The 12,479-nt window shown below is 40.8% G+C and overlaps 1 protein-coding gene across 1 annotated transcript in view; it reads left to right on the top strand.

Annotated features, from left to right (window-relative positions):
* The first annotated feature begins 251 nt into the window (after positions 1-251).
* CCDC172 (coiled-coil domain containing 172) overlaps positions 252-12,479 on the top strand; it is a 44,716-nt gene continuing 32,488 nt past the window's right edge. Inside the window, exons 1-2 of the mRNA XM_004700916.2 lie at positions 252-330; positions 886-971. Coding sequence (XP_004700973.1) covers positions 252-330; positions 886-971 — 165 coding nt within the window. The remainder of the gene's footprint in view (positions 331-885; positions 972-12,479) is intronic.

The raw sequence follows: 12,479 nt of genomic DNA, 5'->3' as shown, positions 1-12,479 counted from the left end.
GGTGAAGGTCGAGGTTGAGGATTCAGGGGGTCCCCTTCCAGCTGGATGAGCCCTGCTAGCGCCCCAAGACCCCACCCCAACCCACTCCATTCCCCACCGCCCCTGACTCCATCCCGCTTGGGGCTCCTGCCAGGCGGAGGGAAAGAGGGCCAGGGAATGGAAAGAGGGCCGATCCGGGACTAGTTCTAGATTCTAGAAGGATCCTTCTTTTGTATTGTGCCTTCTAGGATCCGCAGGAGCCTAGGTCCGAGATGGATTTGGAGTCCTTGTTCCAGCAAATCATCTTCTCGGAGCACCAGGCTGAGGAGAGCCGCCGCCTGATGAAAGAAGGTCTGCCTGCGGGCTGGGGCTGGGGCTGGGGCGAGGCCGGTCCTGGTGTTGATGCTGATGCTGAGCTGGGGCTGGGGCCTGAGGCCTGGGCGTGGGTCTGGAGACTGAGCCTGGGCCTGGGCCAGGGGCTGTTGTTGGGGCTGGAGCTGGGGCTGGGGCAGGAGCTGGTGCTGGTGCTGAGCCTGGGGGCTGAGCTTGGGCCTGGGCCTGGGCCTGGGCCCTGGGGACTGGGGACTGGTGCCGGACCTCGGGACTGGGACTGGGACTGGGACTGGGGCTGGGGCTGGGGCTGGGCCAGGGGGTGGGAGCTGAGCCGGGGCCTGGGCCTGGACCTGGGGACAGGCTTGGGATGGAATGGAACGGGCCGGGCCAGGCTGGACCTTTTCTCCAGATGAGCACTTGGAGCAGAAGGAACTCCCCACGCATGGGCAGAGCAATCAGGACAGTTCCTTTTCTACCCTGGAAAACCAAAGCTAAAGTGTGCCTTACCAGTGCCCCCACCACGAGGGTTTTTAGAGAGCTGGATGGGTTTCAGGTTATAAATTGTCTTTACAGTAAGATTGGAAACAATCGGATGTCGGGAAAAAATTAAGAAGGCAACCGAGGAGCTTAATGAAGAGAAAATCAAGTTGGAAGAGAAGGTATTGACCATGGCGAGCATGCTAATTAGCGATGGTAAAGCCTTGTTTAACTTGCCCTCTTCAGGGTGTCTCACTTAAGAGCTAAGTGTCCGGTAAGTTAAGAAGCACAGGCTTCATGTGTGGGTCTCTGGAGTTCTATGTCTGGCAATATTAAAAGGGCTGCATCCAGTAGCACCTTCACTTATAATAGGTACTTGTTCGCGAAATATGTTTATGTGATGAAGTAATTAATGGTGAATTCAAGGCCCCTTTTGGAAAGTAATTAGGATATAAAAAGAGTAATGCCATGGGAAAATAATTGTTGAATAAGTACTAAATTTTAAATAATTTAAGACACATACTATATTGGTGAACCGATGGAAGGTAACTTCCAAATGTATTTCTGCCTTTTGTTTTCTAATTCTCTACCCCCGTTTAGATACTCCGTTCTTCTAAAACGAATCCCTTTTTCTGTTTTCAACTAGCATGTCTCACTTTCCTGCAGCATTTGCAGTATGTTATTTAAGCCCTGGTGGTGTAGTGGTTACCCATTGGGCTGTGATTCACATGGTCAGCAGTTTGAAACCACCTACAGCTCCTTAGGAGAAAGACTGGGCTTTCTCTTTCCATAAACAGACATGGAAACTGGTCTCGGAAACCCACTGGGGCTTCTCTGTGAGTCAGCATTGACTCGATGGCAGTGAGTGAGTGAGTTATTTGAAAGAGAGACCAGAAAAATTGGTGGCTTCTTGAAAGAGGGCTTGGAAGAGTACGGAGAATTTCGGAGAGGCAAAGAGAATGGGAGAAAAGCATTGGCAGTCAGGGGAGGACAGGAACCAAAGGGAGAAGGCAGAAAATGCCTAAGGCATATTGGGAAAGAAGTCTAGTCCTACAGGGCTAATATCAAGGATTAGAGGGAGCCATGGATCAGGGAAGGTGTGATGGACACAGTTTTAGGAAGATCTCTCTTAGCCCGGATGAGGAGGATAGAGGCAGGATGATGAGTTAGGAAACTAAGGGCATCATTTTAAACATCAGTCTTGGCCTGGCTTTGTGGGTGGGGACAGAAATCCATATTTCTCACCTAATGATGGACTAAGCTAGCAGAATATAATGAGAGTCTGTTTGAGAAAATCTGTTTGCTTTAAATAAAAATGTCTTTTTAATTTAACCTCTGGAGACACTCCCTTTTTCTTTGTCAATAAAATAGTCATAGATTCAGTCTCTACCTGGGAAGCATTCCTATGAACACTTTGGGGACAGAATTTAATACAGCATTCAGTGCATTACTTTACAGTTTAATAATATGCACAATTGTGCTTGTGTCTGTTTCTCTTCCTGTTTTGTGAGCAAAATATCTGGAATTAATTTTTTCTCACATTTTTGGATACAGGATACTACTTGCACCCAGTGCCTAGAGCACATAGTCCACATTAATGTTTGCCACGAATGAGCGAGCACCAGTAGTGCTGTAATAGGGACAGGGCCATCTTTAAAAATAGAGAACTGTTATTCAGTGAAGCCTTGAACAGTGCTTCAACTGCTAAGATGAGCACAACATTAACAATAGCATGATGTAGACCTTCCTAGTTCTTAAAAAAAATTAATAAATGCCTTCAAAATTGACAGTTAAGTTGCTAATTCAAGTAGTTGGTGAGACACATGTAATCCAAATTAGATAAGACGTACTCACTATATTCCCTGCTGTGGAGTCCATGCTGACTCATAGGAGTGACCTCATAGGACAGGGCAGAACTGCCCCTGGGAGTTTCTGAGACTGTTACTTTTTACAGGAGTAGAAAGCCCCATCTCTCTCCTGAAGAGCAGCTGGTGGTTAGCAGCCCAACCTGTAAGGTGTCCGTAACGTTTACTGACCACCTACTGTGTGCCTGCCATGAGCCCTCATCATAAGTGAGCTGCCTTTTGTAGGTGAGAAAACAGGAACAGAGAAGTTAAATGAACTTTCCTGGGATATGTACGTTTAAAATGACTGACCTACTATAATGAAAGTAACAATTGATTAATTACAGCTTTTGTTATTGAAACAGTTCTGAATACATCGTAAGCATTTCACTTTGTAAAATTCATATATACGAGGGGGTACCCAAAAAATGGTAAAAAGCATTGTTGGGTAGAACTTTCGTAGAATGCATTTCTCACACTAGTCGAGCATCAAGCAACTAGCTTTGAGTTAGTGCACCCAATGGTGTTGCGTGGGAAGGTTCTGGTAACAGTGAATTTTTTCATAAAAGCAGTTTCCCTCAAACCTCATTTCTTGTAATGGCCGATTTAGAACAGTGTGCAGCTGTGAAATTTTGTCTCCTGGTGCAGAAATTGTTGTGATGTTGAACACAGCTTACAAGGACAGTGTTACGGGAAAAACTCAATTGTATTAGTGACTTTCTTGTTTCAAAAAAGCTGAAATGTTGATTGATGACAAACCTCATTTTGGACATCCATCAACTTCCCGAATGGACTGAAATCCCTGCACTTGAGCTTGAAGACTGACAACCACATTGGACAACTGAAGTGATGGGGAAGTTATCTGGACTATCTTGGAGCTCATTTGGGAATGAGAAGGATTGCTGCCTTGGGTTCCAACTGCCCTGGAAAAAGAACGTTGACTGGAAACATGCCATGCTTTGAAAGAATAGCTCCGAAGCCACCCAGATATTTTATTCAAGGTCGTTACTAGTGATGAGACATGCTGCTATGCTTATAACCCCGAAAGCAAACATCAAGACAGTGTAAGACACCATCGACACCTTTCCCCCCTAAAGCTCATCAAGTGAAATCAAAGATTAAGACGATTCTCATTTGTCTTTTGATGTGAGGGGGATAATGCATTTGGAGTTTGTTCCACCAGGTCAGACTGCCAATCGAGCTTTCTGTTTAGAGGTTCTAAAACAATTGCCTAATGGTGCAACAAAGGCCTGATTTTTGGCAGACAGGGGACTGGTTTTGCCATCATAACAATGCACCTGCTCATGCAGCCATCTCAGTGTGCCAGTTTGGGGCAAGAAACATCATGCCTCTCTTGCCCCACACACCTTACTCACCTGACCTCACTCCATGTGACTTGTTTTTGTTTCTGTGAATGAAGAAGGAAATGAAAGGACAGCGATTTGAGGATGTACATAGAGGAGGTGAAGAAAAAACGAGGTGCTGACAGCCATCCAAACAGATGAGTTTGAAAAATATTTCCAAGAATGGAATCGCAGATTTGACAAATGTATTCAGTATAATGGAAAGTACTTTGAAGGTGAAAAGGTTGTTTAGTTAAAAAAAATCTAAATACATAGCTTTGAAAAACAAATTACGTTTTTTGGGAAGTACCCCCTTATATGTCAAGTATCTGAAATTTTAAATCTAGGGCAATATTTTTTAAAAGGTCAGATGAGTTTTTGTACAAAACTTGTGTTTTCCCTCAGAAGACAGATAACTAATGTGAGTAATGGAAAGGTTTACTCTCTGTAATATTTTATTTGTCAGAGTCTATTTCCTGAAGATGGCAATATAATTTTCTGATCTTTACCTATACTTAAAAAAATGTTGATTCTAGTGTTTGTTCTGGCAAGATGGTGGAGCAAATCCCTAGCAGTGTTTAGAAACATTTGCTGTAAAAACTAATTAATATAGGCTCATAAATGTGCATTGCTTTTTAATCAGCTCATTTATGTAGATAATCATGTAATTGTATTTTCACTAATAAAATTAACATATGATGTTCACAGTTCATAGAATACTAATTAGTAATTGAGATAATTGTGTTTATAATTGTACTTAAAATGATATGTATATGTGTAGATAAAGATTTTAAAAGTGGAACCACAATTACAATGTAAGTGACTAATGGGAAGACCCAAAGAAGTAATCATAAATTGATTTTTGGGTTCTTTTATTCTCAGAGTTAATTATATGTCTGTCAATAACAATGCAAATGTACTTGCTTGAATATTTGACGTGGCATAGATTGACTAATTTATCAAGTGAAATCAGTACAAGAAACAACTAGAACATAATTTTAATAGGGCAGTTCTTGAGCTCTTTATGCACTGATACATTCAGAAAATATTTTGTATATTTATTTTGCAGTTGCTTGTGGTCAAAATATGTATTTAGTAGATACAGTATTCTGTTTTTTTTCTGTTCTGTAAAACCCAGGTAGCATGTAATTAGAACTTGAATGATAGCATTTGCCTTTCAGGGCTCAATGAGTTCTTTAAAATATGTAGGTTGCAAGAGTCTGAGATTATATAGTATGAGCACTTTGTGCATCGGACAGCTGCTGCATACCTGGCCAGGTCCAGTAATATGTGAACAGAAGACAAGCATGCCTAAAATGTTACCTTAAAGCTTACCAGTATTCCAAAAGCTGCCTGTTAGTCAATGAAAGGCATAGATGACAGCGAACCAAAATTAAAGACTTGAAGAATAATCGAAGTTTCTTTTAAGCATCTGAAAGAGGTTCTTCTATTTAGAAATTGGCACCTAGTTCAAAGCTGGACATTTAACCTGGGCGAGCATATTACATATCACCCAGCATGATGCCATATTCCCTCGACAGGAGCTTAAGTGCAGGAAAAGCAAGGCTGTTTTGTGAAGATTTTGTTTATTTTTCCCTCTCCCAATTTTGGTTATGACAGAAACATCTTAATAATAAAAGAATTTTTGTGAATTTTTAAAGGAAAATTATGTTGAAATAGAAAGTAATTGAAGGTTGTTCATTTTACTTCTTTCCCTAAACTTCCAAGTGTCCACATTGCTTTTACTTTTTGGTAAAAGTTAGGAACTCTCCCAGAAGAGCAGGCAAAGTTATATCCTTACATACTCTATTATCTAATAGGGAAAGAACAGTCACACATTATTGTTTATAACATTGAGATGGAAATTTGAAACTCATGTGGGTTTTCCCCCTTCTTTTTTACATTAAACAACAACAAACAATTTTTTTAGAGGCCTCAAATGTGCAAACTAAAATCATAAAAATTCTGAGAAGGCCAGCTTTTAACAGTGGATTATTTAATATCACAGCAAAAGCACAACCACAAAAGACAAAATAAATGGAACCTCATAAAAATTTAAATGTTTTGTTGATCAAAAGACTTCACTAAAAAAGTGAAGAGACAAGCTGCTTTCTCCCCAGGAGTGGGTAGCTGGTTGTTTTGAACTACTGACCTTGTGGTTAACAGCCCAGCGTGTAACCCACTACACCACCAGGGTTCCTAAAAGCTATTGTGCTAGCTGAAATTCCTCTCCCAGGTCTATACCCCAAAGCCTCTGAAAGGTACTTGTATACCAGAATTCATTGGGGCACTGTTTACAATTGCCAAAGGTGGGAACAACTTAAATACCCTACTTATCAACAAATAGATAACCAAAAGGTGGTATGTACATACAATGAAATAGTAGTTAGTCAATAGGAGAAATAATACAAACTACAACATGTACAATTAGGATAGAGGTTGAAGACATTCTGAGTGAAATAATTACAAAAGGACATGTTTAAGATGATCTCACTTACATGAAAAGACAAATGTATAGAGACAAAACTTCATTAGTGGTTACCAGGGGAGAAATGCAGAGAGGTGTCAATGGATATAGAAATCTGCATTGATTACAGATAGAATTTCACAACCAATTATTGTAATCACTGTCAGTAAGTTGCCAAAATTTGAATTGGCAAAAGTTGTGTGATACCTATAATGCATTTACAATGATGCCCGCCCCCCCTCCCAAAGGCACACAGAAAAGCAACTGAAACTACTTATATACAACCAACACATCCTAAAATGTGGTTCCTTGATTTGGAGATTTAGAGTCATGGTTTCATGGGGCATGCCAGTTGATTAACTAATAACATGTTTAGGGATTCTCTTCCACTCTCTTGATTGCTTAGTCACGAGCCTTAGTGCTCAGGTTCTTAAAAGCTTGGGAGCAGTCATTCAAGACATGATAATTGGTCTCTGTTCACCTGGAGCACCAGGGAAGAAGGAGAATCAGGAAACGAAGGGAATGAGTCAAGGCAGAGAATGTGTTGCTAATTGCTTCCACCCACAACTCTTCGTCATGAGGCCAGGTTGCTGGATGGTGTTTGGCTACCAATACTGAACATTTCACAGAAGGACACTGATTGGGGATTGGGGTGGCAGGGACTGGAGAACAGAATTTCAGGTTCTCAGGATGGCCTCTAGGCTTTGTGGAGTCATGGAGGTTGGGTTACCATTGCCTTGAGGTTATCTTAAACCAAAATAGCCCTAAAATCTTAAAACAGTTGAGCCTAAAAAGTGGACTATCTGGCCTGAGCATTATGTTCTTTTCAGAACTATATGGGATCCCATTGAGAGCAGCAGCATGAAATAATGGGTAGGAGCTGTGGGCCGTGGGCTTGACAAACGGAGGAGCAGCACGAGAGGCGGGTGGTGACTAGACGGCCGTGGTCACCATCATTAAATTGTACAGGCAGCAACTGTTGGGTTGGTGTTTATTTTTTCCTATGTATATTCTCAACAACAATAACATTTAGGGAAAAATTCAGATCCTACCTAAACTCTATTGTTGATTCTATGTTGCTTAAAACAGGATGAAAGAACTTAGGTTCGCCTTTAAGTAACATGGGTTTAAATAAAGAACATGTGAATTCTGTAACTCCAGTTTAGAAAATAAAATGAAAGATCTGCTTCTACAAACTTAATACATCAACTTAAATCTTTTGATGGTTACCAGGACAGCTTTCGGGAGAGGTTACATTGTCAACATATGTCCCCGTGCGTCTGTCTTTTTCACAGCTATATCTTGTCTGTCGTGAATTTCTACAACTGACTTTTTAAAAGTGTGATATCCAACTTTTGCACTGTTTAGCATTTACTTTGTATTTTTACTATTTCCAGAGTCAAAGAAGATACCTCTGAGTCTGGAGTCACTGTGTTTGTAAGCAGGATTCTTCTGTCATGGTTGGAAGTTTCTTTACTGTCTTCCTAACTTCCAAATACCATTTCAGAACATTATTTTTCATCCACTGTGGTGGTTCATGCTGAGTGCTGGATCCTACCTCGTCCTCACTGTACTGTCACCCTACTAACTCCATAGCTCAATAGATCCACTTGTTAGACTTTTCACACTCTCAGGTCGTCTCTCTCAATCCCTCCATCATCCAGAACAGCTCAGCTACCACTCTGTCTTTGGTCTATACATTTTCAATGCCCCCTTCTCTATTTTACCTCTGCCACTTAGCAGTCCCATAATTATACCCTGGACTTTGCCATCACCTAAAAATACTTCACTTTCAAAATCTATAAAGCATTCTGTTTTCTTCTACTCCATTTGTCCTTCATAATCATCAGGACCATGAGTGCATGTCTGTCTCTTTCTCTCCAGTAGCATCTGCCCATGTATTTATTCCTCTGCATATCCATAGCTACCTATTTATCCTTAGATTAGTTCATACTTCCCCTTGACGCCTTTCTGCTTTCTTTGTATCCATCTGGCATGACTCCAACTCTCATTCAATCAGTTATCTACTACTGTGCCAGTAATCAGGCAATTCTAAGAGAGACTAGATCTAGCATATATTCGTGGACTTCAGCCTTCAGTAGGACCTCCCTGTTGCTTTGCAATGTTGAATCCTTACTCTCACACTCTCTGCAATGATTATTGTAACCCTTTACTTTTCTCATAGATTTTATTTAATCTTCTGACCTATTTACTTTCATAAAATAACCTTGCCTTGTGTTTCAAAAAGTAAGTATAAACTATCGGTTGTGGGTTGATTTGTATCCCCTCAAAGTACAAATTAACTTGACTGGGCTATAAGTCTCAGTATCGAGCAGTTATCCCCCATTTTGTGATCTGTATTATACTGTGTTGTACATCCGCACTTCTGGGGTGTCAGTGAGGCAAAGTTAGAGGCAGTTATATTAATGAAGCAGGTTGTAATCTATCAAGTTAGATTGTATCTTAACTCAGTCTCTTTTAAGATATAAAGACATTTTAAAAGCAAGCAGAGATCAGAGGGACCTATGTACCATCAAGAAAGAAGATCTGGGGGTGGAATACATCTTTTAGTATTTCCCTATAGTGTGAACCTCCTAAGCCCAGATGAAGATACACCAAGACACGTGGAGACCTCTAAGAAATGCTGGACCTAAAGATGCTCAGAGAAGGCAAAGACCTTCCCTCCAAACTAAGCCAACAGAAGAGAAAGCCATCTAGATTAGGACTTCTAGACTTTCAAATTGCGATATTGAAGGATACAATGGGCAAAATATTGAATGAAAAAGGAAGCATCAAAAGAAGATGGATAGAGCGCACAGCCACTACCAAAAAACATGGTCATCAGTCAGTGATCTCAAGAGGTAGCATATGATCAAGAACCAATGATATTAAAGGAAGAATTCCAAATTTCACTGAAGGCATTAGTGAGAAACAAGATCAGTCAACTAACTAAAATAGATCCATACGTATACAATTCCAAAGAAAGTTATGCCAACAGAATTTAGAAATGATCAAACAATGTTAATATTACGTGCAAGTAAAATTTTGCTGAAGACTAGTAACTGGTCTCTCAATATGTCATATTTAAGTATCAGTGAGACGTGTTATATGGAAAGAGGTTGAAGGTTACAGAAGAAAGGTCAATAGTTGACTTTCCTGATGAGTTAGAAGAGTATAAGGTAAAAATTACCTTCAGATAGGGGAAGGAATACCTCTTCTGTCATAAAAAGTAAAAGTAACAGATAACAATTACTAAAGAATTAGCTCATCGCTTACTTCAGTCATGTAGAGCAACAATTGTGGGGATGGCACAGGACTAGACACTTTCGTTCTGTTGTGCATTGGTTTCTGAGGTGGGGCTGACTGGATAGCACTAGAAATAACAACTTCATTTATGAGATAAATGAATCTTTTTTTTTCCTTTCTAAATAACCCTGTAGTCGAGTTGTTGATATTGGAATCTTTTTTTTAAAAACCTTCCATATTATAAAATAATCTGTAAATCTTTTCATTTTTAATAACTAGGCTAATAATAACTTTAGGTATGATGAGATCACCAGATTAAATTAATTTTTAAAAAGAGAAAGACATTTAACAGGTTTAGTTATGATTCCTGAGGGTACGACTTCAGAAATCCAAGTGCCAGAGAACACTGAAAACAATGTGGGGGCCACATCTGCCCACCTCTGGCTGCCCACGGAAGAAGTAGAAACCAGTTCCACACCAGCCCACGGCCAATTGCCACAGGTAGAGGTCAGACATGCCTTCACTTCTACCTTTTTTTACCCTATTCTGGCAGGAGCTGCACCTCCCACAACACGCTACTTTTCTGCTGGGTTCGATAATCTGTTGTTAAAGACCACAGAGAACTCACCGAAAAATTACAATTATCGGTGTTTATTAGGGACATTAACGGGTAACCACAAATTAGAATCATGAAACGTTAAGGTTATAGTCTTTGGTCCACAGCAGCTCCTCCCCTCAGCCAATAGCCAAGTCCCTCTTTGTTCTTCAGTCACTCAGCCACAGGTCCCTGGCCTCTGTCCTCAGGGACCAGGAAGCTCATCAGCTTGCCTGCTGCTTTGGCTCAAACTTTCCGAGTCTCAGTGCTGCTTCTCTGCTGTGTCTCATGGGCCTGCCTTGACTACTTCTGGTCTTGTTGTGACATGGCCTCTGCTGCCTCTGGCAGAGGTTGCAAGCTCTTCTTCCTTGATGGTCCCAGGAATTCTCTCCCTGGTTGTGAGGTGGCTCATCCTTTTAGCCAGGAGAATGGCAAAACTCACCAATCCCTGAGTTGGAATCCTCTATCCCTTATTTTCATGGTCCCACTTAATCATTTGGTGGAACTTACAGAGAATTAGAAGAGTAATACTAAAAAATTTCATTGTACACATTGTAAAAATGTCATTTAATAGTGACTTTTAAAATTTCACAAATTAATAAAACAATGTGTGCATAAAAGCAAGCTATGAAAGGATAAATAAAACATTTAGAAACAATATGAGAACTAACAAAGCCCACATGGAAGAAGCACACCAGCCTCTGTGATCACAAGGTATTGATGGGATCAGGTATCAGGCATCAAAGAACAAAACATCATACCATTGTGAATGAGGGGGAGTGAGGAGTGCGGAACCCAAAGCCCATCTGTAGGCAACTGGACATCACCTTACAGAAGGGTCGTGGGGAGGAGATGAGCCAGTCAGGGTGCAGTGTAGCAATGATGAAACATACAGCTTTCCTCCAGTTCTTTAATGCTTCCTCACCCCCACTATCATGATCCCAATTCTACCATACAAATCCAGCTAGACCAGAGGATGTACACTGGTACAGACAGGAACTGGAAACACAGGGAATCCAGAACAGATGAACCCTCAGGACCAGTGGTGAGAGTGGCGATACTGGGAGGGTGGAGGGAAGGTAGAGTAGAAAGGGGGAACCGATTACAAGGATCTACATATAATCCCCCTCCTTGGGGGATGGACAACAAAAAAGTGGGTGAAGGGAGATGTCGGACAGTATGAGACATGACGAAATAATTTATAAATTATCGGGTTCGTGAGGGAGGGAAAAAATGAGCTGATACCAAGGGCTCAAGTAGAAAGCAAATGTTTTGAGAATGGTGATGGCAGCAAATGTACAAATGTGCTTGACACAGTTGATGTATGTATGGATTGTGATAGAGATGTATGAGCCCCCAATAAGATGATTAAATAAGAAACACTAAATTTGGGGGGGGGGATTATGTGAAAGTATAATGATATGCAGGGGGATGATAAATATCTCAAGATGTGATTATCTCTGTTAGGGTAGAAATGAAATGTACTCAGAGAAGGGTATATAGGGCATTTGAGCTGTACATGTAATTTTGTTTGTTTTTTTCTTAAACTGGGGGTGGAGATATAGCTGTTACGTTACTTTCTTCACTCCAGGATTCTAAGCAATCTCCTTTTTCCAGTCTTCCCACCCCAAATACACATTATTTTCAATCAAAAATAGTTTTTCATTGTCCCTTGGGTAAATGTCAAGTGTTTACTATAAATATGAAGAACCATTTTGTGAATTTGTTTGTATGTGTGTGTTTCCATGGTGGCACAAAGGTTAAAGTGCTCAGCTGGTAACCGAGAGGTGACCTGATTTTGTAAAGTTTACAGCCTAAGAAATCTTATGGGAAAGTTCTGGTTCTGTCTGATGGCATCTCTGAGTCAAAAAAGGGACTCAACATCACCTAACATCACATGTGCATGTCTTTGTGTTTCTAAATTTTATGTATCACTACTGTACCATTATTTAATCCACTTGCCTTAATGATAATAGCTGTAAAAGTTTTTTGGTGGCCTACTAATGGGCTTTGGATCTCAACTCCGCACTCCCCCCATCATTCACTATGGTAAGATTTTTTGTTCTGATGATGCCTTTTACCTGATCCCTTCGACACCTCATGGTTGCATAGGCCGGTGTGCTTCTTCCATGTGGGCTTTGTTGCTTCTGAGCTTGATGGCCGCTTGATTACCTTCAAGCCTTTAAGACCCCAGA

The sequence above is a fragment of the Echinops telfairi genome, unplaced genomic scaffold, assembly GCF_000313985.2.
Source record: "Echinops telfairi isolate 266 unplaced genomic scaffold, ASM31398v2 ScPeMD7_70;HRSCAF=299, whole genome shotgun sequence".
NCBI lineage: Eukaryota > Metazoa > Chordata > Mammalia > Afrosoricida > Tenrecidae > Echinops > Echinops telfairi.
The sequence above is the reverse complement of the archived record's forward strand: the minus strand, read 5'-3'. Positions and strand labels throughout refer to the sequence as shown.